The sequence below is a fragment of the Sarcophilus harrisii genome, chromosome 4 (assembly GCF_902635505.1).
Source record: "Sarcophilus harrisii chromosome 4, mSarHar1.11, whole genome shotgun sequence".
NCBI classification, from domain to species: domain Eukaryota; kingdom Metazoa; phylum Chordata; class Mammalia; order Dasyuromorphia; family Dasyuridae; genus Sarcophilus; species Sarcophilus harrisii.
In genome coordinates, this window is record NC_045429.1 from 389,075,898 (window position 1) to 389,099,070 (window position 23,173).

Consider the following 23,173-nt stretch of genomic DNA (forward strand, 5'->3'; position numbering starts at 1 on the left):
AAATTGAGGCTCAGTGGCTTAAGTCATGTTTCCCACTCTTGTGATTAGTGAGAAGCATGCCAACCTCCATGTGTTCTCATTCTAAATAGTCTTTTTTACAGCAACATGATGCCTCCCATATTTACAAAGTTTCTGAAAGGTTGTACTTGGAACCGGTTGCTCCAGATTTTTATTGGATAGATTTAGGGGTGGTTTTTCCAAGTAAAGGGGCAATATGCTTCCATGCAATGGAAGATTGTTTAGTGACTAAGTGGGTAAACAAGTTATCACTTGCAACAAGTGGTCAAATGTAGAAAATTTTTTCAATAATATTGCTTGTGTATTATCAAAAATAAAGATTTGAATCTCTTGCTCAGTCTTGGATTTCTTGAGTACTAAAATCTTTTTTTGGAGATAAATTTCACATGTACAATTTTTTAGGGTTTTGAGATTTAAAAGCAGTTGAAAAAGAAACTTAATTCATTGACTTGAACATCCAAATTTATGACAGTTATATTTGCTACTTACCTTTATTTCCATCAGAGAAATGTGCTTCCTTTTGTGTTGCATTGATACAACAATTAGGTGTGTGTCAGGTTTTCACTTCATTCTGTGTCTCTGAAACATCCTCTTGGTGGGGGAGTAGAGAGAGATTGAGATGAGCAGTTGAATTAGTAGTTTAACTCGCTCACGGATTGAATTGTGGAAACCTTGCTGCCCTCACCAATATAGGTACTCACCCTTACTGCCCTCACCCTTTATAGTTATTGTCTCTGTTTCCATCCCTCCATATGGAAAGGATGTAAACATTTTTGTGTTATTGAAGTACTTCACCTTTATAATCTCTATCACTCTGATCTTTTGGTATCTTCCTGAATATAATCAGAACATAATTGGTTTTTTTAACTTCTTTCTAGCTATACCCCAGAATTAAACCACGACAAAGGAGCTTGGCGTGAAACCTTACAGAATCTTTATGAAGTACTAATCTGTGTTGTTAAAAAGAAGTAACGTGATTGGCGTGGGCACACTTTGCAAGTCTTTATTTCTGTGACGATGTAACTAACTTGAAAGCAAATGAAGGATTGACTAATACAATTGAGAACCTTCTATACACTGGAATGGTGCTTATAAGCAAATGGAATTTGATCTTTTGGAGTAAAGAAACTCCATACTTCAGCATGTGGCACTCATAAGCACAATGATGCAGTAACACCTAAATGTTCTGTGTTTTTTTTTTAAAAAAAGGTAGGAAATTCACCTCCTGCCTAAGTGACTTTATTTTGGGGCCTGTCTCAGTAATTTGATTATGATCATCTTGCGCACACCAGAGCAGCTAGTGCCATCTCAGCCTGCCTAGAAGCACCCAGGAGCACCTTTTGATAAGCAGAACATTTTTTTCAAGCGACTCAGTTGAAGTTCTGAAGAGACTGTATAATAGTCTATATTGACCTGAAGAGCTATTATCTAGTCTTAAGTGAGCAATAACTTTATATGAGTGCTGTAGCATCTTAAGATTTACACATATATTTTGAATATTATGCTATATTATATGTAATTTAGATTTAGAATCTTGTTTTTCACCTGAATTTTGATTCTGTATTTATTGTCTTTTGTATTTTGGAACTTAAATATAGAAACATTCTGTAGACTTACCTTTAAAATTTGTCAGAATTTTATCTGATTTTATTTTTTTGTCAATTGTGATAAAATAAAATTTTTTGTCTCTTTAATTTCTGCCTCTGATTTAAGTTCTTGGTATCAGAAGCAGACTGATTAAATTCAGGACTACAAACTTTTGGGGGATCTTAAATAATTCTGCTAAAGCAGTTAATCGTCATATTACTAAAATGTAATCACTTAAATTTCATTCATCACCAATAATGGTATTGATGATAGCTCACACTTATGTAGTAACTGCAAAATGTTATACACATAGCTCTGGGAAATAGGTGCTGTTATGATCTTCATTTTACAGGTGAGTGAACGGAAGCTGAGAGCCTAAATGTGTTGCCTAGAATTAAATGGCTAGTAATAAGCAACTGAGGCAGAATATGTACTTAGGTCTTCCCAATTCTGTATCCAGCACTCTTGTGTATTGTATCACTTACCTGCCTAATACATTAAATTGTGTTCATGGGGTAAATGACAAAATCTCAGCATATTCATTGGATGTTACCTTTTAGCGTATAAATTTTAGATACTCCTTACATGCTTAGGATCATAGATTTAGAAGAAAATCTAGAAATCACCTGTTCTACTTTTACTGATGGAGGAAACAAGTTCAGAGGTTTGCCCATTATCATAGATGATCTCTACATCAGCTACATGAAATAGGCAGGTATGGTTCTTGAGGCTATGATTTATCTAGTCATAAGGGTATTTAATTACTGCAAAAACAACTACAAGGCAGATTTCCTGACTCCAGACCAGTATTCTTTTCACCCATACACCACCGAGGAAATGACAATAAAAGGGTACCAGAAAACTCAGAACATGAGGTCATGTTATTTTGGTGTCACGTATTTCTTAACTTTCCAAGAAGAAACATGAAATTAAGATTTTTATAAATTATTTGGAGTAGTGATATGTAACTAATGGCACGTGAACAATTTTGCAACAAAATCTTGGTGCCAGATTCTTTTTAGTATGGGTCAAATCCTACTCCTGTGTAATACCACACATTGATTGCTTCATCTTAGCATATTATCTTTTCCCTCCATGGTAAGGCCGTTCCTATATTGATATAGCTCAAAGGTAAAGTTCCTTTTTCTTTTCCAAGAAAATCTCACTTCTGAGTGTTTTGAGAAGAGAAAAATAAGTCAGAGCTGCTCTTTATGATTAGATCATTTCTCAGTACTGTGTAATTCAATGTTTACAGAAAAGTGACTTTTTTTTTTTAATAGGTTTGCAAGGATCATTTTATTGGGTTGCAGGAATAGGAAACAACCATACATGTTTTTGACCTGTTCTCACTGTTTGACTGGTTCTCACATGCTAATATCATGCTATAATTTATTTTTTCTAATCATTTATTTGAAAGAAAGGGAAACAAGGCGGACTTTTTGTGTTGTTTTAATATTGCTTATATTTATTCAATGATAAAGTTAGGAAATAACCTAGAACTGTTTCCTGATGAACAGCTATTGACTTTGACCTTAACTGCACAAACAGGCCAACTGAATTCTTGAAGTCAATAGTTGCCAAAGTATTGAGCCAGCAAGCAGCCCAATGTATCCTTTGTCATCATCAACTTTACAAACATGATAGTCTGGTTTTGGCACCCAGTCTTCTGATTGGTCCAGAGCTGGAGTTCATTAGTATAAAAAATCTAAATCCTTCACTCTATATGGCATTAAGAAGACCAGATTCTGCTCTAGTACTTATTAGGGCTAAAGATAATGATTTGATATTTTCAGGATCGCTTAATTCAAAGGACTTGGAGGGTAGAAGCAAAATCAAAGGATTTGGAACTGTTAATGACCTTAGTATCACCCAGACCAACCCCCTCATTTTATAGATGAGGAAACCAAGGCTCAGATAAACTGACTTGTCCAAGGATTCATTACCTAAGTTGTCTCTTCCCCTCTCAAATCTTTAAAAGTTTTATGTCAGATTATTTCATGGGGTTTAGAGGAAGGGACTTTTGATGCAATCTAATCCAATCTCATTTTATAATTGTGAGATAGAGAGTGAAGTATTTTGCCCAAAGTGATATCAGATAAGAAGTAGTTACGGATACAGGCCTTATGACATCAAATCCCGTGCTTTTTCCTTTGTATCGCATGGACTTTCTGATATGTGTTATATTTTCCATCTTATTTCAATAAAATGGTGACCTCATTGTCATTTCTGGGATGTCAATTAAATTGGCAAATGTAAATACTTAATGCACAATGAGGGGTTGATTCCTTAAAAAATAGCCTCATGTTTGCATAGGTATTTTGGGTTCTTCCTGCATTTTTCTTAATATTGTTATATATATGTAAATATGTAAAAAAAAAAAAAAAGGCATGTCTTATTTACAAAATTAAAGCTTTCGTTTAGGTTGCAAAAAGCTAAACTATACTTTTTGTATATAATGTAATGAGACTACAGATCAGTTGCTTTGGGCATCTGGAAATTTTGATCTCTTCTGACAATGCTACTTTTTGTCAGTCCTAATAATTAGTTCAAACAGTTGCTATTCATAAACTCAAGGTACGGATCAAAAGGAGGACATAGTGTTTCTTTTATGGAAGATTAATCTTCAGGTGATCTTAATTTCATAGGAAGTCTTCAGTAGGATCAATTGTTATATCAAAGGACTGAAAAACACAGCCACTGTAAGAAAAGAAAAGAAAACATTTTAATGATTATCTTTCAGGTCAGGGTTACATATTAAATACTTTGTGTTGCAGTTAGCTTATTCTAAATAATAGTTGTGTATTAGGAAAATTGTGCACATAATAGATTTCTTTTTGGGCTAAAAGTACGGATCACTGAACATTTTAGACCATATCCCCCTTAAAAAAAGAGCTAAATTCTTGTCTTAAAGTATCCTCTTAATTTTCTCTGTTTACTTGTCTCCGTGTCTTTGCACCTCTTCCCTGATATAAAGAATACTCTGATTCTCATAAGCTGCAGAGTGAAGTGGGAAGAAGCATAACAATTTCTATTATAATAACACCAGCACTGTAAAAATGAATAACTTTGAAAGGTTCAAGGACTCTGTGATCAGTGCTGCGACTCATCGTGCTTTGTGATGATGAAGTAGATTGCCTCCTTCCTGGCAGAGAGGGGATGGACTCAAGATGCAGACATTTTTTTGATTTGGCAAATGTTGGGATTTGGTTTGTTTCTGCATATTTGTTACAAGGGCTATTGTTAGTGGGACATGAGAGGTTTGAGGAAATTAAATAACTGCTTTTTAGCTGAAAAAAGTATCCTGTATTTAACTACTTTGCATATGTTTGTATTTGTTAATTAGATTTGTCATATAACTAGTTAATAATTATATTATTATATGCCTACTATATGCTAAGCATGTGTGTGTGTGTATAAAATGTGAATGTATACATTCACACACACATATATATATATATATATATATATATATATATATACTTGTTTCCTACACTGAAATGTTGGCTTATTCCATTTTGATATTTTTCACTTTTTTGGTATATACAGGCATAAATACACATCTCCACTGCCTCACACATAGTAGACATTTAATAAATACTTGTTGATTGACTTAAGATTCACATAGCTTAGGATTTTCACTTCCTTGGGGGTCAAAACAATGGGTCACAGCAGTATCCCTTGAAGGGAGATTTAGATGAATATTCCTCCTACTTGGAAACCAGCATGTGGGAAGCTGAAAGGTGAGGTGATGGAAGAGGAGGAAAAAGTACTGGGTGGGATTATGATAGATAAATAATGATAATATGATAAATAAATAAAAATAAAATAGAGTTCTCAGCCCTTAACATGTGCTGTATTTTAGGCTTCAATTGTATTGTGACTATTTTAGATTGCAATCTTTAAGGGCAGGGACTGTTTTCTAGATTTCATGTGGCAAAAGAAATATGAATGATCAGTTTTAAAATATGTACTCTGTTGGCCAAAAGTATTATCCCCAAATACAAAAGAAGCGTGTATATACACGTGTACATGTACATGTATATGTGTGTATGTATGTGTATTTATCTGTATATACACACACAAACACACATTCTTGTTAAAGTTGATAAACCTTTTCCAGATGTCCATTGTTGTAGAAAAATGATCAATCCATTAAATAAGTCACCCCCATCTTTCTCCTCTCTGCAAAGCATAGGGATGAAACTATTCTGCCATTCCACCCAAGACTTCCACTAGACCAGTTCTATTGCTCCCATCAACTCTGTCAAGGGCAAGCTCAGCTTCCTCAGTCCCTGACAAGAAATCATAATTGAATAATTGTGACAGAGATTCAAATTGGAGTCAGGTGTTAATGAAAAAAAAAAAAAAAAGACGGCTTCAGATCTCTTATTCTTGTAAGGGAGATGAACTGAAAATGAAAAATTCTGAGCTCTGTTTATTGTCAGGTGGATGTATCAGGCAACCTAGAAAACATTGAATTTGCATTGCTGGTGTTTCCAGTGGAGACCACTGTTGGGACTTCAGGCATATGCTTATTGTTCTGTAAACCCATCTCCTACTATTTAGCTTTATTCTCAGTGGGTGAGGGGGGTGGAGGCAAAGGGGAAAAAAAAGATACCAAAATTTCTTGCTTAACATGAAATTTGATCCTAAGGTGTTGTCTTCACAAATAAGAAAAAAGGGGAGAAAAATCACAGTAGGAAGAGAAGATGACAGTGAATAATGAGCCAGTAACAAGGATGGGGAGATTGATGAGTAAAAGGAGGAAATGTTCAGAGGGTTGGATGGACTGGATTTAAAGTTTATGCTGAGCACAAGCATTTATTTGTCAACCCATATCTTCAGAGGCTGTATGTTTATAAGAAGATTATCTGAGGTGGAAGTCAGTCCTTCTCAGGGCATTCATAATATTGAAAAAGGAACCATCTACTATGTATTAAACAGTGTTGCCTTTCTTTAGCTGTGACCCACCACAAAAGACAAAAGCATCCTTTCAGCCTTAGTTCTATACTTAAGCTAAAAGCCCTTCAATGTATTTCTTGGAGTGAGGAACCAATAATTAGTTGTTTTACACTGCCAAGTAAAAGTGCATTGTAGAAGCTTGGAGCTGTAATAAAAAACAGGAGCTAGTTTTGAGGTCCATTACTTTGAGGTTTTAAAAGGCAGGTCAAGAAGTCCTGGGTCTTTGTGTCATCCCCTAAATAAAGAGATCTCCCTCTGAGGAATGAGATGTTGATAATAAACCTTGCCAGCTGCTGACTTACACTGGTAATATTGAGTTCTATCGTTCCGGTGTTCTCAGGGTCCAACTGCTTAAATATCTCTGTAAAGAAAGAGGAGGAAAAGAATATTATTAGCAGAGGATGAAATAAGGGAAATCTTCCCCTTGTGCCTAGTTCAAAACCACCAGTGTTGGTGATGATTTTGTTGATGAAGCACCTTTTTTTCTCCTGCCTCTAAATTAAGGAGGAAGGAACGTTACCCTTATGACTACTGAACAGACATCTGTCTGGCTCAGCTGCTTCCACCAGCTGTGAAGGGCAGTCTGCTTCAGATGCTGAGAACCAAATGGATCTTTTGCCCCAAATGTCCACTTACTGAACAGTGTTTCCAGTCGAACTAAGCACCGAACAAAATTATCGAAGTCGATGATGAGATCGTCATCCGCGAACCGAGCCACAATGACCTGATGGAGCTGATAGGGTAGCTTAAAACCTAAGATTATAACAAAAAAACAATCTTTGTCTCAGGTTTTCTATAATCTGGTGTTGGGGGGTCCCCACATAGTATTTGCTTGGTGGCAGTGCATGTGATGTTCAAACAAATGAAGATCAAGGGTCAGTGATTTTTCCTGGGGGCTTTGGCTCTTTGAAACCAATTCTAGCTCTTAGGAACCACGTCAGTTGCTCTTTCTTTGGTTGCCAAACTTGTTTTCGGGGACTCAGCTCCTATCTGATTATCTGTCCTACTTCCTGTTTCCCGTTTCCTGTTTCCACTGTCTTAGTCAAACCTAGCCTCTTTGTTCCCATCACTCATCTCCATAATCTTTCCATGTTATTCCATTTAGCTATGCTTTAAAAATTCTGCTTCTAAAACATTTTTTTTTCCAACTTCAGAATCATCCTCAGCACTAAATTCTTTCAGGACACCTTTTCTACTTTGAGACCTCAATTTTTGCCATGAATATTTTCTAATCTCCTTCATCACATTTGTTTTCTCTCAGTGACAATGGGATTAAAGTCCTAGGGTTAAAAAATTTAGAGTGTAAGAGAATTCAGAGATTACCTAGTATAATCCTTACTTGAGGCATCCCTTCTTTCTATGACAATCCAAACAAGACTCTAGATAAAGATCTCCAGTGATACAGGGGAACTTACTTTGTTCCCACCACCCATATTCATAATCTTTCCATGTTTCTATTATCAATGTCTTTAAAATTCTAGGGATATAACCCTTTGGATTGTGCTATATGGAAACATCTCTGAACCTCAGTTTCTTTCTCTAAAATGAAAGGGTTAGACTAGAAAACCTATACAAGGTTCCATCCAGCTCTAAATACCATAAGTTTGTATATTTTTAAAAAAGTATACTTGGCTTGCTAGAGTATCTTCAAAGAGTCAAACTGAGAAGGAGAAGTAGGAGAGGAGATTCTGGACCAAGTCATATTTTCTCCAGTTATTCTTTTGAAAGTGGGAAAAAAGAAAAGAGATTTAATGATTACTTCCTTCTAGAGGGCAGTTTACTGAACTTTTATTAAAGGAAGATGATATGCAGTGATTCTGAAATAAATGAAAGATGTGTTACCTGCTTCTTCTAATGCTTTACGCATCTCATAGGCATTCATGGTTCCGGACTTATCAATGTCCATCTCCTTGTAAATTCTCTGAAACAAACAAAGTAGACGTGAAGAACTTGACTTTTTAAAACACATTTTCTTCTGTGTTTCATGAAAAGCAGGAATATATATGCATAAACCATACTTACACACATATATTATAATATGCACATGTAATATACATACAATGTATATATACATATATGTATATATACATAGATATGTGTTTATGTATATAAATAAAAACTACAGATCTTTAACTTAATGCTAGCAACAATTTTAGGGGAACCGATTGCTTTTCTGATTTATTTGACTGAGAAAAGCAAGTATTTTGCAGCTATCTATTCCAGCTTGGTCTGTTTCCCTATAAGTATCATGCCCACTCTGTATTCTACTGACCTGAGAAAACTTAAAATCTTAAACTTTGGGGTCTAATGTTTTTAGTAATTAGATACCTGGTAATTTTATATTATAAATTACCACCATTCCCTATCTCACCCTTTCCCCTTCTTATGTCTTTCCCAATTCCTTTCTGGAAGGGTCTCTCTGAGTCCCAATTACTATCTATTAAAATCTCACTTTTTACCAAGTCTCAACATGCTCCTTCATGATGCTCCCCGATCCTCCCAAGTAAAGTTATTTTTGTCTCCTCAAACTTTGCTCGGTACTTTGCCTGAGCCTTTTTTTTTTTTTTTTTTTTTTTTTTTTTTTTTTTTTTTTAATATCTATCACCCTCTGTTCCTTGTGTGCATGGTTAGTTCAGATGATAAACTTCTTGAGAGCAAGGCTCTATTTCTGGCTCTAGCTCTGTCTCCCCAATGCCTTACACAGAGTAGCTCCTTAATAGCTTGTTGAACTAAATTGGCCATTCTTTATCAACCAGTCAGAATTTGACAACAGTGCATTATCACTTAGCCAAATTATGCCAACACTCACTCACACTCACTCACACACACACACTCTCTCTCTCTCTCTCTCTCTCTCTCTTTCTTTCTCTCTCTCTCTCTCTCTCTCTTTTTACAAGTTCTAAATGCCAAATTGGCAAAATACTGAGCAGTAATTTCAGGGTGCATTTAAAAATTTTTTTGAAACTTTTTTTTTTTTTCAAAAAAATTTTTTTTTTATTTTTATGAAACTAAAAATCTCTATTATGTGCAACTTTTTTAAAAAAAAAAGTACATAATAAATTTAACACAATAAAACTGTACTAATCATTTGACTCTTCCTGAACTTCCTTTTGCATTTTAATGCAAATGTTTCATTAATGCTTATTTTTCCCCCTCTCTAAGACTGAGCTGCAGAGGAAGTGCTGACCTGCATAGGTGGACCTGTATTTATCATCTGGGAATTCCCTTTACCAAATGACGTTACTATCATTAAATCCTTCTCCTTTCTAGAACTACTCCCCCTCACTGCCCCCCCCCAAAAAAAAATCTCTCTCCCTCCCCTCCTTTCTCTCACTTCCCCCAACTCCTCACCCAAAACAACCAAATAGAATCAAGTCAAACAGTTTGGGTAGCATTTCTGAATTGCTTCTAATTGTTTATATTGACAGTAGTGTTCTACTAATAAATCATAGGAAAGATTTAACAGAAAATCCCTGATAATTTTGTGACTGTGGTAGTAGTGCCCATTTCAGACCTTTACCCTTCTATAGGTGAAATGAAGTCATAAGACAACGTTCTAACCACTTCCCCCAAAGTGCCTTATTTTCTAAAATTATGTATGCACACACATACATGTGCCCCAATTTTTCCTTGTGATATAAATGTAATTTTAAAAAATGTGTTTGTAAATTCCTTTTCCTTGTGGTATAAATGTAAATTTTTAAGAAGGTGTTTATAAATTGTATGCTCCCAAATTATAAAGCATTAAAACTACCACACTGAGAGTGTCCTTATGTAAGTATAAAGGAGCTGCTTCCCAACCTCCCACCTATCATCCCTAGAATTGTACCTGATATTTTTGTATTTTTGACCAGAGAAGGTAGAATTCCTTCAGACCCAGTTTACCACTCCCATCAGCCTGCCTTTGGTTAAGGAAAGATCTTTGTATGTTGTAGAATTTTCCCCTTAGTTCAAATTGGAGTGCTCTTAGTAGTCAGGGTTTATTCAGAAAAATCTTCCAAAAGGATTCATGCTGTCTGGGCTGATGCTTGCTGGCCCTAAACCTAACCTTGGGGGTTTGGGAGAGGAGGCAGAAATGGGGGCCCAAACTGGCTTGGATAGTGCTTCTGATGTTATCATTTCTTCTACTTCTCAATGATGACCTGATATTTTACCTTGGATTTCTACTGATTTCTTTAGTGGTTGACCCTCACTGCTCAAAAGTCTAATTCTGCTAGGCCTTTTGTAAAGGGAGTTGACAACCACTAGGCAATGGATGTCCTGCAATGGGGTTTTGTGTAGGTTGGAAAAATACTTACCATAACTTCTCACTAGCCTTGAGGAAAAGTGGCCAAAATGCTAAGTGCAAGATAAAAGGCTGGTAGAAGTGAGGGTGGATAATAAACTAGAAATAATTATAGCAGTAGGAACCACATGGTCCAGAAACTGAAAAGGTCATGTTTAGACCACAAGACTCATGATAGGTTCATTTCTGAAAAAAATTTGGCATAGGTGATATTTTGACAGTTTATTAGGCTGGTAGCTAAGGGGAATGCTATAAACACAACGTATATAAATTTAAGTACAGCAACTGACAAAATATGTCAGGCTATTTTTGCGGACAAGAGAGAAGCATGAGCTAGAAAATCAGAGATAGATGGATTAAAAACCTGTTGAATTAGCTGGATCCCAAGAGTAATTAATAATTTGACAGCAGTGACTTGAATACTGGTCTCTAGAGAGCTGTCTCCAAGTACCTATCCATGCTCCATGCTATATAACATTTTTATCTGCAGTTTGCCCTCAACAGAAAGGGCATGCTCATCAAACCTGCAGATTTCAAAATGCTGGGAGGAAAGACAGAATTTTAAAAGTTCTCGACAGACGAGAATGCCAGAGCAAATCCAAGAAGATGAAATTTAATAGAGTGAATGTCAAGTCTTCCATGGGTATAAGATTAAAAAAAACAACAACGAATTTCACAAATATAAACTGAAAGAAACATGTCTAAGCAATCTTTCTTTGGTAGAAGATCTAGGGATTTAATGGATTGCAAACTCAAAAATGTTTATCGCTTTGGATTTGTTGAATTAACAATTTGATATGGTGATCTCAAAATTTAATTCATTCTTAGGTTGCATTGAAAGGAACAGCTTTTAGAGATCTGGGGAGGTAAAGTCCCTCTGTACTTTGTCCTGATTAGACCACAACTGGGGTTATTAGGTTCCATTGTCAGCACTCCATTTAAAGAAAGCCATTATTGAGACTGTCCAGAGAATGACAGTCAGGATGGGGAAGAAGTATGAGATTGTGCCATATAAGAATTGATTTTAAAAACTGGGAAGGTTTAGTTTAGAGGATACTTGGGGGAGATCAGCATGATACTAGTCTTCAAATATTTGGAGGGCTGTCATATGGAAGAGAAGATCTTTCTTCTTGGCTAGAGAAAGCAGAATGAGAAGTAATAGGTAGAAAAGAATGCAGGCTAAATTTCCTAACAATCAGAGCTATTCCTATGTGAAATGGACCATCTAAAGAGAGAGTAGGTTTCCTTTCCATAAAGGTCCTCAAGGAAAGATTGGATAGCCACTAGTCAGGTCTGCCATAGAGTTTTTGTTCAGGTATGAGCTGCTCTATATAGTTTCTGAGATATCTTCCCACCCTGAGATTCAGTGAATAATAAAAACACATTCAAACATAAGATGGTCCCATGGGAATGGTTTGGATGACTCAGAAGTCCTTTTCTCTAGAAGGAGTGTTCGTGCTTCTTTTTTCTTCCTAATGGGTCTGCTGTTATGGTGATTTCTCACCACCAGAAGTCACATCCACTATGATTCAGGGGACCCAGGTCTCACTTCTCACACAAGCTGGACATTTAAAGGGAAGAACCTGTCGCATCTCTAATTACCTTTCAAACCTGGCCCTCCTTTCCCCTTTCCATTCCTTCCTGGAAGAGGTGCTACTTCTTCCTTTCCTAGTTTTGTTTTGTTTTTAATTTTTATTTTAATCCCAACAGTTGACTAGTTTCTTTCACTGAAGCTCACAAATAAACATCTAGTCTCAGTGATTTGAAGCCATTTTTTCAGTCACAGACAGCATTTGTACAAATCCCTGGTTCTGGAGTCCCTAATACATGTTTAAGGATACATCCAGCATGTCCACCATGATCTTGCAAGTCTCGATGCTGAAGCCATCCGACTTGATATCTGGACCTAAGGGACACAGAAGGAAAGTCAGAACTTTGGTGTTTTGAGTGTGAACTTCTGGAGGTGTACTGCTTTGAGCAATGCCTGGCAAAGGGACAGAAGCATTAAATAATTTTTTAAAATAAAGGAATAAGAAATAGTTGGATTATTTATATGGTATTAAGACTTAGAGTGCCCTTTATAGATGTGAGATGTGGCTTAAGGGAAGCAGAAAAGTTTTCAATTAGGCTGTGCCCCCATAACTAAGCTAGAAACCAACAAATACTAATAAAAATAGTTGAAATTTTAAAATAGTACTTGTTAGCTGTGTAACCCTGGCTAAGTCACTTAAATGGTCTGTGTCTCAGTTTGCTCATCTGTAAAAGTGAGGGAATGAGGGAGATGGACTTAATAATCTCTATGGTCTCTTTCAGCTTGATCTCTGGGACATGATTCTGTTCAAGCATAGTTCTATGCAAGCTATGGAATTTTAGGGCTGTCAGTGAAAAATCACAGGAAAGAATACATTTTTCTTGTTTGGTCATTTATTTATTGGTGAGATAACTAGGGTTAAGTGATTTGCCTAAGGGTCACACAGCTAGTTAAGTGTTTTGAACTCGGTTCCCCCTGATTTTAGGACTAAAACTATCTACCCCCATCTAGTTGTTTCTTGTTCTGTTATTTTTATTTTTTTATTAAAGCTTTTTATTTTCAAAACATATGCATGGATAATTTTTCAACATTGGCCCTTGCAAAAGCTTGTGTTCCAAATTTTCTTCTCCTTCCTCCCATCCCCTCCCCTAGGTAGCAAGTAATCCAATATATGTTATACATGTTAAAATATATGTTAAATCCAATATATGTAAACCTATTTATACAATTATTTTGCTGCATAAGAAAAATCAGATCAAAAAGGAAAGAAAATGACTAAGAAAATAAAATGCAAGTGTTCTGTTATTTTTAAAAGACCAAAAAAAAAAAAAAAAATAACACAAAAAGAAGTATATTCACCATGCTGGGGATATGTGCAATTATCTCAGGGCAGAGAGTTTCCTTGGATCTGCCATCTTGGTCACCCATAACCTTAGAAATAGGGGACATTAACCTGTGACAGGATTGTTTATAGCCTGAGTATAGCTTTCCCAGAGCTTCATTTCTAGAGAAATGCATGTGTTAGAGTCAGAAGGGACTACATGGATAGGAATTGGGTGTGTGTGTATGTGAGGAGGCAGGGAAGCTGCAGCATGAAAAGGGGGATAGACCCCTGGCCAAGACCCTGGTGTCACCAGTTAGGAAGGGGAAGAGTAGCTGAGCTCAGAGACACATGTGGGGCAATTAATACTCTGAAGCAGAAAGGAGGTTTCCCTCCTCCATTGCCTTTTGTCCATCCATCTGTGAATTAACAATGAGGCTCTTGGTCTTCACGGACCCGTGATCACCACAGTCTGAGACATTACCATGACCTCATTGTGCTTTGTGACCTTCGGGACAAACACCACCTCATTTCCCACATGGCAGGGAAGCCTTGTTGGGCTGGCTTCCCCACTGCTTGAGGTTGTGTATGTCCAGCCTGGGGACGGCTAAACTTTGGCCACATTAAGGCCATTTAAAATTTTCCTCCCAACTGTACATGGGTGTTCCTGGTTGGGCTGTATAAACTGTATGTTTCTTCTTTCTTTATATGTTTTATATAAAAACAAATGGACTTTTAATCTCTGTTTCTGTGGGATCTGTGATACTGATACAGAGGCAGGTAGATGACTCAATGGAGAGAATTTGAGGTCTGGAGTCAGCAAGAATTACCTTCCTGCATTCAAATTTGGCCTCAGATACTTAGTAGCCATGTGACTCTGGGCAAGCCACTTAATTTCTATTTGCCTTAATCTGTTGTTGAAGGAAATAGCAAACCACTCCAGTATCTCTGCCAAGAAAATCCCCTGGACGTGATGGTCTACAAGGTTACAAAGAGCCAGCCACAACTGAACAACTGTACAACCTGATCTATATTGGAAAGATGGACCCAGCAAAGTTGTGAAGGTTTTTTTGTATGTGTTTTCCTCTTCAGAGGCAAGGATGTGATTTTTACTTTTCTTTATATCTCTACATCTTGGACCAGTGCTGGGTACATGGTAAGCACTTAATAAATGCTTGCTGACTGATTCTTCCAGAGCCTTTAAAAATAGCAGGGCTTTTTATCTCTCCTGGCAGGGTGAGACGTAGGTCTGCTTCTGGTCAGGGGGTGAAAAAAAGGCAGTACTTGAACACAAGCCATCCAGGCTCCAAGACCTGACCATTGCTTCTTGAATCAGTTTCTATCTCATGCTATTGGAATCCGTTCAAAAGGCAGTACTTCTCTGAAATTGTTAGGTATAGAAACAGCCTTTTAAAAATTTATTGATTTAATTTAATGGCAGAAATTGTTTTTCTAGGCATGCTTTCCTAGTAAAAAAATCTGGGGTCATTTTAGCACAGAAGTATAAAAAGGAGATTTTTAAAAATCCTTTAGCCACCAGCATATTGGGATTACTCATTGGATTTCTCCTTTTCCATCTGGCCCATCAGTGGATTCTCTACACTTCAGTCATTTCCTTTTTAAATAGCTTTAAACTACAGGGTATGGCTTTTGGCTGACATCAATGGAGTTATCTCAGCCTTCTGTTCCACTAAGAGAGAGAACCATGACTGACTCTGAAGGAAAATGAACAATTCAGTCCCAGCAGTCAATAACAATGTAGAGATTGGAGGGAGGATACTCTGCTTTTCCTTTACACCCCTAACAGAGAAGAATAGTATTTAAGGAACTGGAAGGAAGAGACACTTACGTTTTGCTAGGACTCTTCTCAGGATAGTCTGCAGCTCAAAGGCAGAAATCTCTGCATCCTATGGGAACATAAAACACACAAAAATAAAAAAAATACATATTGTCAGTTTCCCCCTGAATCAGAGTAATTACAGTGCTGAAAAACAGCCATGGGAAGAGGAAAAAAAAGTAAGATTCAACAAAGCGTTGCAAGAAGCAGCATCAGAACTTGACACCAGGAAACCAGAGACATCCCTGAATGTTTGGTTTTTAAGGAAGGCACAGCGTGAGATGGTTCTGATATGGGAGGGCTTTGGCAAATAGCACACAAAAACTAAAGAAGCCTGACCAGGATTTAGTTTGCCGTGATCACTTCTAGTTCAAATGTTGTTTTTGTTTTTTCTATTTTACTCTCCTGCTCCCATACTTAAATACCAGCTTTATTGCAAACTGGACCAAATCCAGGTTTCTCATGATTGTCTTTAAGCCTGTTATTTTCATTCTCATTGGTTACTCTTCACTAAGGATTCTCCCCTCCATCCAGGATTGCTGCCTCTCATGCCTGCTTCTAACCACTTTTATGCCCACTTGGCGTGTCCTTCTTATTCTTTTGGAATGAATCCCTCTCCTTTTAAAACACTGCTCAACATGGCTTATATGGAAATATGTTTTGCATGACTTCACATGTATAATAGATAGCATACTGTTTGCTTTCTCAATAGCTGGGGGAGGGATGAGAAGAAAGAAATCTGGGACTCAAAATTTTAAAAACTGAACGTTAAAAATAAATCAAAAAACAATACCATTTAGTGGGGAGACTGCTAGGATTTGAAGCAGAATGAAGTAAACAGAAGAAGGAAAGCAACATGTCCAGGGACAACCATAATGTAAATAGAACAGAAAACAAAATGCCCTCTTTCACTATAGTGATCGAGCTGGTTCCCAAAGAAGAGCTGAGAAAATGTACCTCCCTCCTTTGCAGAAATCTGAGGCAGACTATGGGAGTGGAAAATTGCCAGGAGCGTAAGAAATGCTGATATGTAGTTTGCTGAACTTGTTTTTTTTTTTTTTTTTTCCTTCCTTTTTCTTTCATTTCTTTCTTGATTTCTTTCTCTTTCCTCTTCCTCTCTCTTCCTTCTCCCCACTTTCTTGCTTTCATTCCTTCATTTGGTCATTTCCTCTCTTCTTCCTTCCTTCCTTCCTTTCTTCCTTCCTTTTCTCCTTTTCTTCATTCCTTTTTTCCTTCCCTCCCTCTCCTCTTCCTCCTCCTCCTCTTCCTCCTCCTCCTCTTTCTCCTTTTTCTTCTCTCTCTCTCTGTCTCTTTTATAGAATAGCTAACTGGATAAAGGATGAGGTATCCCAGGTATCTATATTTGGAAATGCTGGTATAAAAGCAAAAGATATCAATAATATTTTTTTTAAAGAAAACTCACTATAGTCTATATTTATAGAGTTGTTTTAAAGTTTTCAAAGCAATTTTTCACATATAGTATTATCCCTATTTTATGGAGAAATTTGATGATAAGAGAGACATTAAGTGCTTTAATTACAATCTCTGCTAATGAGTATTTAAATAGAGATTCAAAGTCAAACTCAAAGCCTCTTTCTTTTGAGGTAACCCAAGTTCACAGCCTAGGAGTCATCTCTAACCCCCACACCCCACTGCCTCATCCAGTCAGCTGCCAAGTCATCTCTTCTACCCCTTCACATATGATCCACTCTCTTTATCCATGCTCCTACCATCCTAGTTTAGGCCCATATCACCTCTTACCTGGACTTTGGCTATTGCCTTATAGTTTTTCTCTCTACTTTCAGTCCTTTGCTCTCCAATCGATCTTTTAAATTATAGTTCTTACTGCAGGTCAGTGCCCTGGGGCTCAAGGAACTATAGTGGTTCCCAGTTACCTTTAACATGAAGAACAAGTTCTTCAGTTTGGCTTAAGGCCCTTCACAACCAGACTCCACTCTACCTTTCCAGGCAGATTATCCATTAGTTCTGTTCACATGAATAGGGGGCCAGTTCACTGTCCCTCAGATTGTTGGAGGGCCAGACTATAGTAAAAACAAAAACTTTGCTTTGTGGGCCTTTAAATAAAGAAACTTCATAACCCTGGGTGAGGGGGATAATCGTCCTCAGCTGCCGCAACTGGCCCACAGATATAGTTTGAGGACCCCTGAGCTAAGTCCTAGCCAAATAGGGCTTTTTAAAAAAAAACTATATAGCATGTTATCTCGCCCCTCTGCCTTTGTACCAGCTTTCTGTTCTAAGGTTTAGAAGGTTAGATCCCTTCCAGATTTAGATCGAGATACCTTCCTTAATTCCCTCAATTATTACTGTCCCCCTCCTCTCAGACTTTACTTTGTTTACATGTAGAATTGTGTCTAGCTCTTTATGACCCCATTTAGGGTTTTCTTGGCAGAGATACTAGAATGGGTTGCCATTTCCTTTTCCAGTGTATTTTTTTTTTTACAGATAAGGAAATTGAGGAAAAAAAAATTAAATGACTTGTCCTGGGTCACCCAGCCTGTAAATGTCTAAAGCCAGATTTGAACTTGGAAAGATAAGTCTTCCTGATTCCAGGTCTACCTATCAATCCATTATACCAACTAATTGCCCATGTATATATGTATATAGTTAGTACACACAGAGCACATGTGGGCACTGTATATATGTACATATATTATTTACATACATACACACATGTATGTGTTTATATAACATATGCACATGCACAACACCCATGTTTATAAATATATATTATTCTACATATTCATAGATTGCTATTTTTACTTATTCTCTACCATCACTAGAATATTAATTCCTTAAGAGCAGAAACTACCTTATTTTTACATTTTTATTCTGTTCCTAGCACAGCAGCTGGCTTGTAACGAATACTTGTTAATCAATAGTATATTGCTAATGTTCTCTGTGCTTTATATGACTATTCCACTGATAGATAACTTTAATTGTTAGAAAATTCTCCCTCATATTGCCTTATAGAGAGACAGTTAAGTGGTGCTTGTGGATAGAGCTCTAGACTTAAAGAGTCTGGAAGTACAGAGTTCAAATCCCACCTCAGACTCTTCCTAAGCAGTGTGACCTTGAGGAAGTCACTTAAATCTTTGTCTGCCTCAGTTTCCCCATGTGTAAATGAGGATAATAAGAGCACCTACCTCCCATGGTTGTTGTGAGGATCAAATGAGATAACCTAGCATGTTTACTTCTAAGTGTTCTGATTTTTTTTTCTCTATGTATATTTATTTTCCTCTCTATAGTGTAAGCAATTTATGGAATGATTGAGATTCTTTTTGTCACATCCTCCTGGAGCCCAAAATTGCTCTCCATGTAATGGGCCCTCAATAACACTGGGTGCTGACCACTTACCTCTCCTGCCAGTTGAGCAAACAGTTTCCTGAAATTGTCCTCAATGGCATCTTCATCAACATCATTCTTGAAGCAATGGAAAAAAAAAGAACAATGTAATAACTTATTGATGATAATCTATCTTCCAAGAAACAAAGATGCAGGTCTCCATCCTTATCCCCCTACTCCTGAGAAGTCTCTCTCCATCCCATTGTAAGCCCCACACTTTCTCCATCTTGGATCATGTGTAATGGTTCTAATCACTCTTGACAAAATTTCAGGATTATTCCTCTGGTTTTGGTTTGAAGGGAAGGAGAAAAAAAATCTTATAAAAATGAATATTGAAACTTATCTTTACATGAAATTGGAAAAAATAAAATACTTTTGAAGTGAGTAGAACCAAGAGAACATTTTACATAGTGTCAACAAGACTATGATGGACTTGGCTCTTCTCTGTAATGCAGTGATTCAAGACAACTCCAATAGACTTGGGATGGAAAAATGGGAACTATGAAGACTGAATGTGGATTGAAGCATAGTATTTTCACTGTTTTTGTTTGTTTGCTTTTTCTTTCTCATAATATTCTCCCTTTTGATCTGATTTTTCTTGCACAATATGACAAATATGGAAACACACACACACATATATGGATTGCAAACAATATTGCTTGCTTTCTTGGGGAGGAGGGATAAGAGAGGGAGGGAGAAAAATTTGGTACACAAAGTCTTACAAAACTAAATGTTGAAAATTATCTTTACAAGTATTTGGAAAAAATAAAAGAATATTGAAAATAATACTATTAAGTAAAACAAATAAATAGAATATTATCTTCAGCACAAAAATTTGTTCAACCAAATTCTTGCTGCAATTATCACAGGGTCATAATCAGAGAGCTGGAAGAGTCCTTAGGAATCATTAAGTCCAAGGATTTTCACAAAAATTCCACAATAACTGTCTCATGGGACACAATGTAATGAAAATGAAACATATTGATGAAATTCAATAAATGATTCCAAAGAGCTAAAATATACAGACTATCTCTGAGATAAAGTGAGATTGTGGAAATTTTAGAGGAAAAAAGCAGATGATTTTTAGCCTGAAGTAATGAGTTTAGCATATATGCATAATTTCATGTTTCTATTTTAGAGAGGAATAGAGGAATAGTATCCACATTTCTTTACGGGATTCCCACCCCAAATGCCCAAATCCCAAGTCTTTGGGACATCATTTGGAAAATACTAGTCCAAATGAGGATTCAGCTCCCTAAATTTATAGATGAGGGAAGAAAAGCAATTTGCACAAGATTAGAAAGCCAGGGTAAAGGCAGCTGGGGAGTATAGAAGGAAGAAAGCTGGTCTCTGAGCAGAAGAACCATTTGTAAAATGAGTCTTTGAACTCATTGGGCTTGGAAGAGCTTCCCCACTCTCCATCTTTGATTCTACAACAGAGAAGGAAGAAGAATCATAATAAATACCTCGTCCAGCTCAGCCTCAATTTCATCATCAACAATTCTGGAAACAGAAAGAAATTATCTATTAGTGGTAAGAAATTAAGATGGGGAAGGAGGTGTTTCAACAGTCTTTGGAACTAAAGTGTGAAACTTGAAACCAATCTTGCTTCAAATCACCTTCCCCTACCCCCAACAAACCCTATTCAGAACCTTGATGTGTGATAACACTTCCTCAAATAGCAGAATATCAAACAGGAAAAATAAATCAAAGGAAGAAGTCAATATTAAAAGGACTTTTAGAAAATGGGTATTTTTATTTATTTATTTTTTAAGGGAGACGTTGTTCTTTGTCCACTTTATCTTTATGATGGGTCAGATTCCAAGGCTTAGTTAGGAACTTCCAATAGCTCAATTCTAATATCTACCATGAAGGAAGAGCTTTTCAGTCTCCTTTTAAATACCAATTCCCTACAGTAAAGTCTCTTCACTTTGTATTACCATGATATAAAATTATCACTTACCAGCTGAGCTCATTTGAAATGGAAGAAAGAAATGGGTGCCTAGGGGCTGTGGCTAACTAGTTACTGTGATCCTTTTAAAAGATGCATGATTTTGTCAATGTGCTAATCAAAGCCCCTCTTTAATAGACAATTGAGTGTATTGTTGTAGAATAAATAAATAAATGAATGAATAATTCCTCCCTTGGTGACTATAGGCAAATTACTTCACCTCTGAGTGTCTGGGGCACCTATAAATTACTGAGAAGTTGCCCATCAGCATCAGTGAATCATCAAATTATAGACTGAGAATCAGAAAAGACCTCAAAATCCATCCAGTCTAAGACTTAGAAACCTGGGGGAAAGGGGGGTAAATGGCTTGTCAATGTTCAAAAAGTAGTAAATATCAAAAGTATTATTTGGGGACAGCTAGGTGGTGCAGTGGCTAGAGAACCAGCCCTGAAGTCAGGAGGACCTGAGTTCAAATTTGGCCTCAGACACAACACTTCCTAGCTGTGTGACCCTGGGCAAGTCACTTAATTCCAATTGCCTCAGCCAAAAACAAAAACAAAAACAAAAAAACCAAAAGTATTATTTGAAAACAGATCTTCTTGATTCCATAGTACCATATTATCTCCTAGAGAATAAACTCTTGGAGGTATTTTACTTCCTAATTGTGAGAGTTCCCCACAATAATGAAATTATGAATGAATATTTTTTACATATAAAATAAATACAATAAATATGAATATATGTAAACCTAATAGCAAGTTGTACATAATGGATTTTTAGTTTCATTTGCAATCTTTTTAAATACTCCATTATGGAAATGCTTGTTTTATCCCATAAATTAAAAATAAAAACGAATACAAGGTTTTCTGTGTGTATGTGTGTGTGTGGGGGGAGCCTAAGGAGAGACACTAACTACAGCAAAACAAGAAAGTTTTTATGTAGAAAGTTGGTATTTGAATTGAGCTATGAAATGAACTAGGGATTCTAGGAGATTGAGTTAAGAAGAGAGCATATTCCAAGTATAGAATGATCAATTAGAGATAAGAAATGAAGTGTCATGAATGAGGAACAGCAAAGCCACTCTGCCTGGACCAAACAATAGATGAAAGGAAATAATGCATAATAATGATGGAAAAGTAGACTAGACTGTTAAGTTTCTCTAATTAATCCATTCATAAGCTTAGAGAGATGGTGATCTCAGAGTGTAGATTTTTTTGGACATGACCAATAAAGGATTTTTTTTTTTTACTACACTATGCATATTTATTATAAGGATTATGCTTTTCTTTATTATTCTTCTAATTCAATAAGGACAAGGAGGTGGGAAAGAAAATACATTTCTGCTAATTAAAAAAAACAATTTAAAAGCTGAAGCACTTATTAAGCATCTGCTTAATAGCCTCATATCTAGATATATCCCGTCCCAGGCAAATACTCAATAAAGGGTTATTGACTGATTGAACACTCCCCACCAGATAAAAGGAACTAAGGTCCTAAGGGACAGGGGCAATAAGTTGGGGCTTGAGTGGTGTAGCTAATAAATAACTATAAGTATTCTCCAATCAACAGATAAAGAAGTAGATGGAAGATGAAGAAAGAAGGAGAAGGGAGGAAAGTAATGAGGGCAAGGGAAGAATGGGGAGGGAAAGGAAATGTAAAAAGGCCAAAAGACCAAGGAAAGAATATCCTCTGACTCTATATGAGTGCTTGCAAGTTGCTTAAGCCTGACCTAAAAAGTTGGTATCCAAAGACACAGCTGCTCGTTGCTAAAGCTGGAAGAAGCAGAGACATTCTGCTGGGATATTTCTAGACAGAAAAAGGAAAGGAAATGGGGGAGCTTCTTGCCATTCCTTCTGTTCACTCCCTCTCTGGTCCCCATTTGTCCCATTCTCTGAATTTCCAACATACTGAGAATCAGTTTTCGTCTCTGAAAAGACTCGAAGGCAGAAATCCCCATTCTTGTGGGGTTCAAAAGTAGAAGGCACGATGACGTATTCTCCAGCGGGCAGCTTGAAGCGATTCAACACTTCTCGGAGATTGATGAATGTATCCGACCTCTCCCTTGCTCTGGTCGTCAGAAAGAAGTTTTTGGGGAGGTGTAAGTTGGTCCGACCAGAAAACTGATGGGAAAACATAAGATCAGAGTGAGAGAAGGCCAGAGCACCCACTGTCTCTCAGGTGCAGCACCCTAGCTCTCATGTCCACCTCCTTATTTCCCTGGCTTCCTTAAGACAGTTCAGATCCCACCTTCTACAATAGATTTTTCCCAATAACCCCAAATGGCTAGTGTCTTCCTTCTGAAATTATTTCCCATTTAC

General features: G+C 36.8%; 2 protein-coding genes across 3 annotated transcripts in view; one reads left to right on the forward strand and one right to left on the reverse strand.

Moving 5' to 3' along the window:
- The window catches only part of TP53BP2 (tumor protein p53 binding protein 2), a 75,255-nt gene extending 73,574 nt beyond the window's left edge, over window positions 1–1,681 (forward strand). Inside the window, exon 18 of one of the 2 annotated variants that reach the window (XM_031967065.1) lies at window positions 897–938. In XM_031967065.1, coding sequence (XP_031822925.1) covers window positions 897–938 — 42 coding nt within the window. Of the gene's footprint in view, window positions 1–896 lie in introns of both variants that reach the window. The other variant, XM_031967064.1, reaches the window with a different exon arrangement.
- Window positions 1,682–3,038: 1,357 nt separating this feature from the next.
- CAPN2 (calpain 2) overlaps window positions 3,039–23,173 on the reverse strand; it is an 84,753-nt gene continuing 64,618 nt past the window's right edge. The window contains exons 12-21 of the mRNA XM_031967066.1: window positions 22,764–22,975; window positions 20,371–20,407; window positions 18,917–18,982; window positions 15,554–15,611; window positions 12,694–12,758; window positions 10,397–10,465; window positions 8,410–8,488; window positions 7,204–7,320; window positions 6,870–6,928; window positions 3,039–4,302 (exon numbers count right to left, since the gene is read on the reverse strand). Of these exons, the coding sequence (XP_031822926.1) occupies window positions 4,279–4,302; window positions 6,870–6,928; window positions 7,204–7,320; window positions 8,410–8,488; window positions 10,397–10,465; window positions 12,694–12,758; window positions 15,554–15,611; window positions 18,917–18,982; window positions 20,371–20,407; window positions 22,764–22,975 (786 nt within the window). The 3' untranslated portion in view covers window positions 3,039–4,278. The remainder of the gene's footprint in view (window positions 4,303–6,869; window positions 6,929–7,203; window positions 7,321–8,409; window positions 8,489–10,396; window positions 10,466–12,693; window positions 12,759–15,553; window positions 15,612–18,916; window positions 18,983–20,370; window positions 20,408–22,763; window positions 22,976–23,173) is intronic.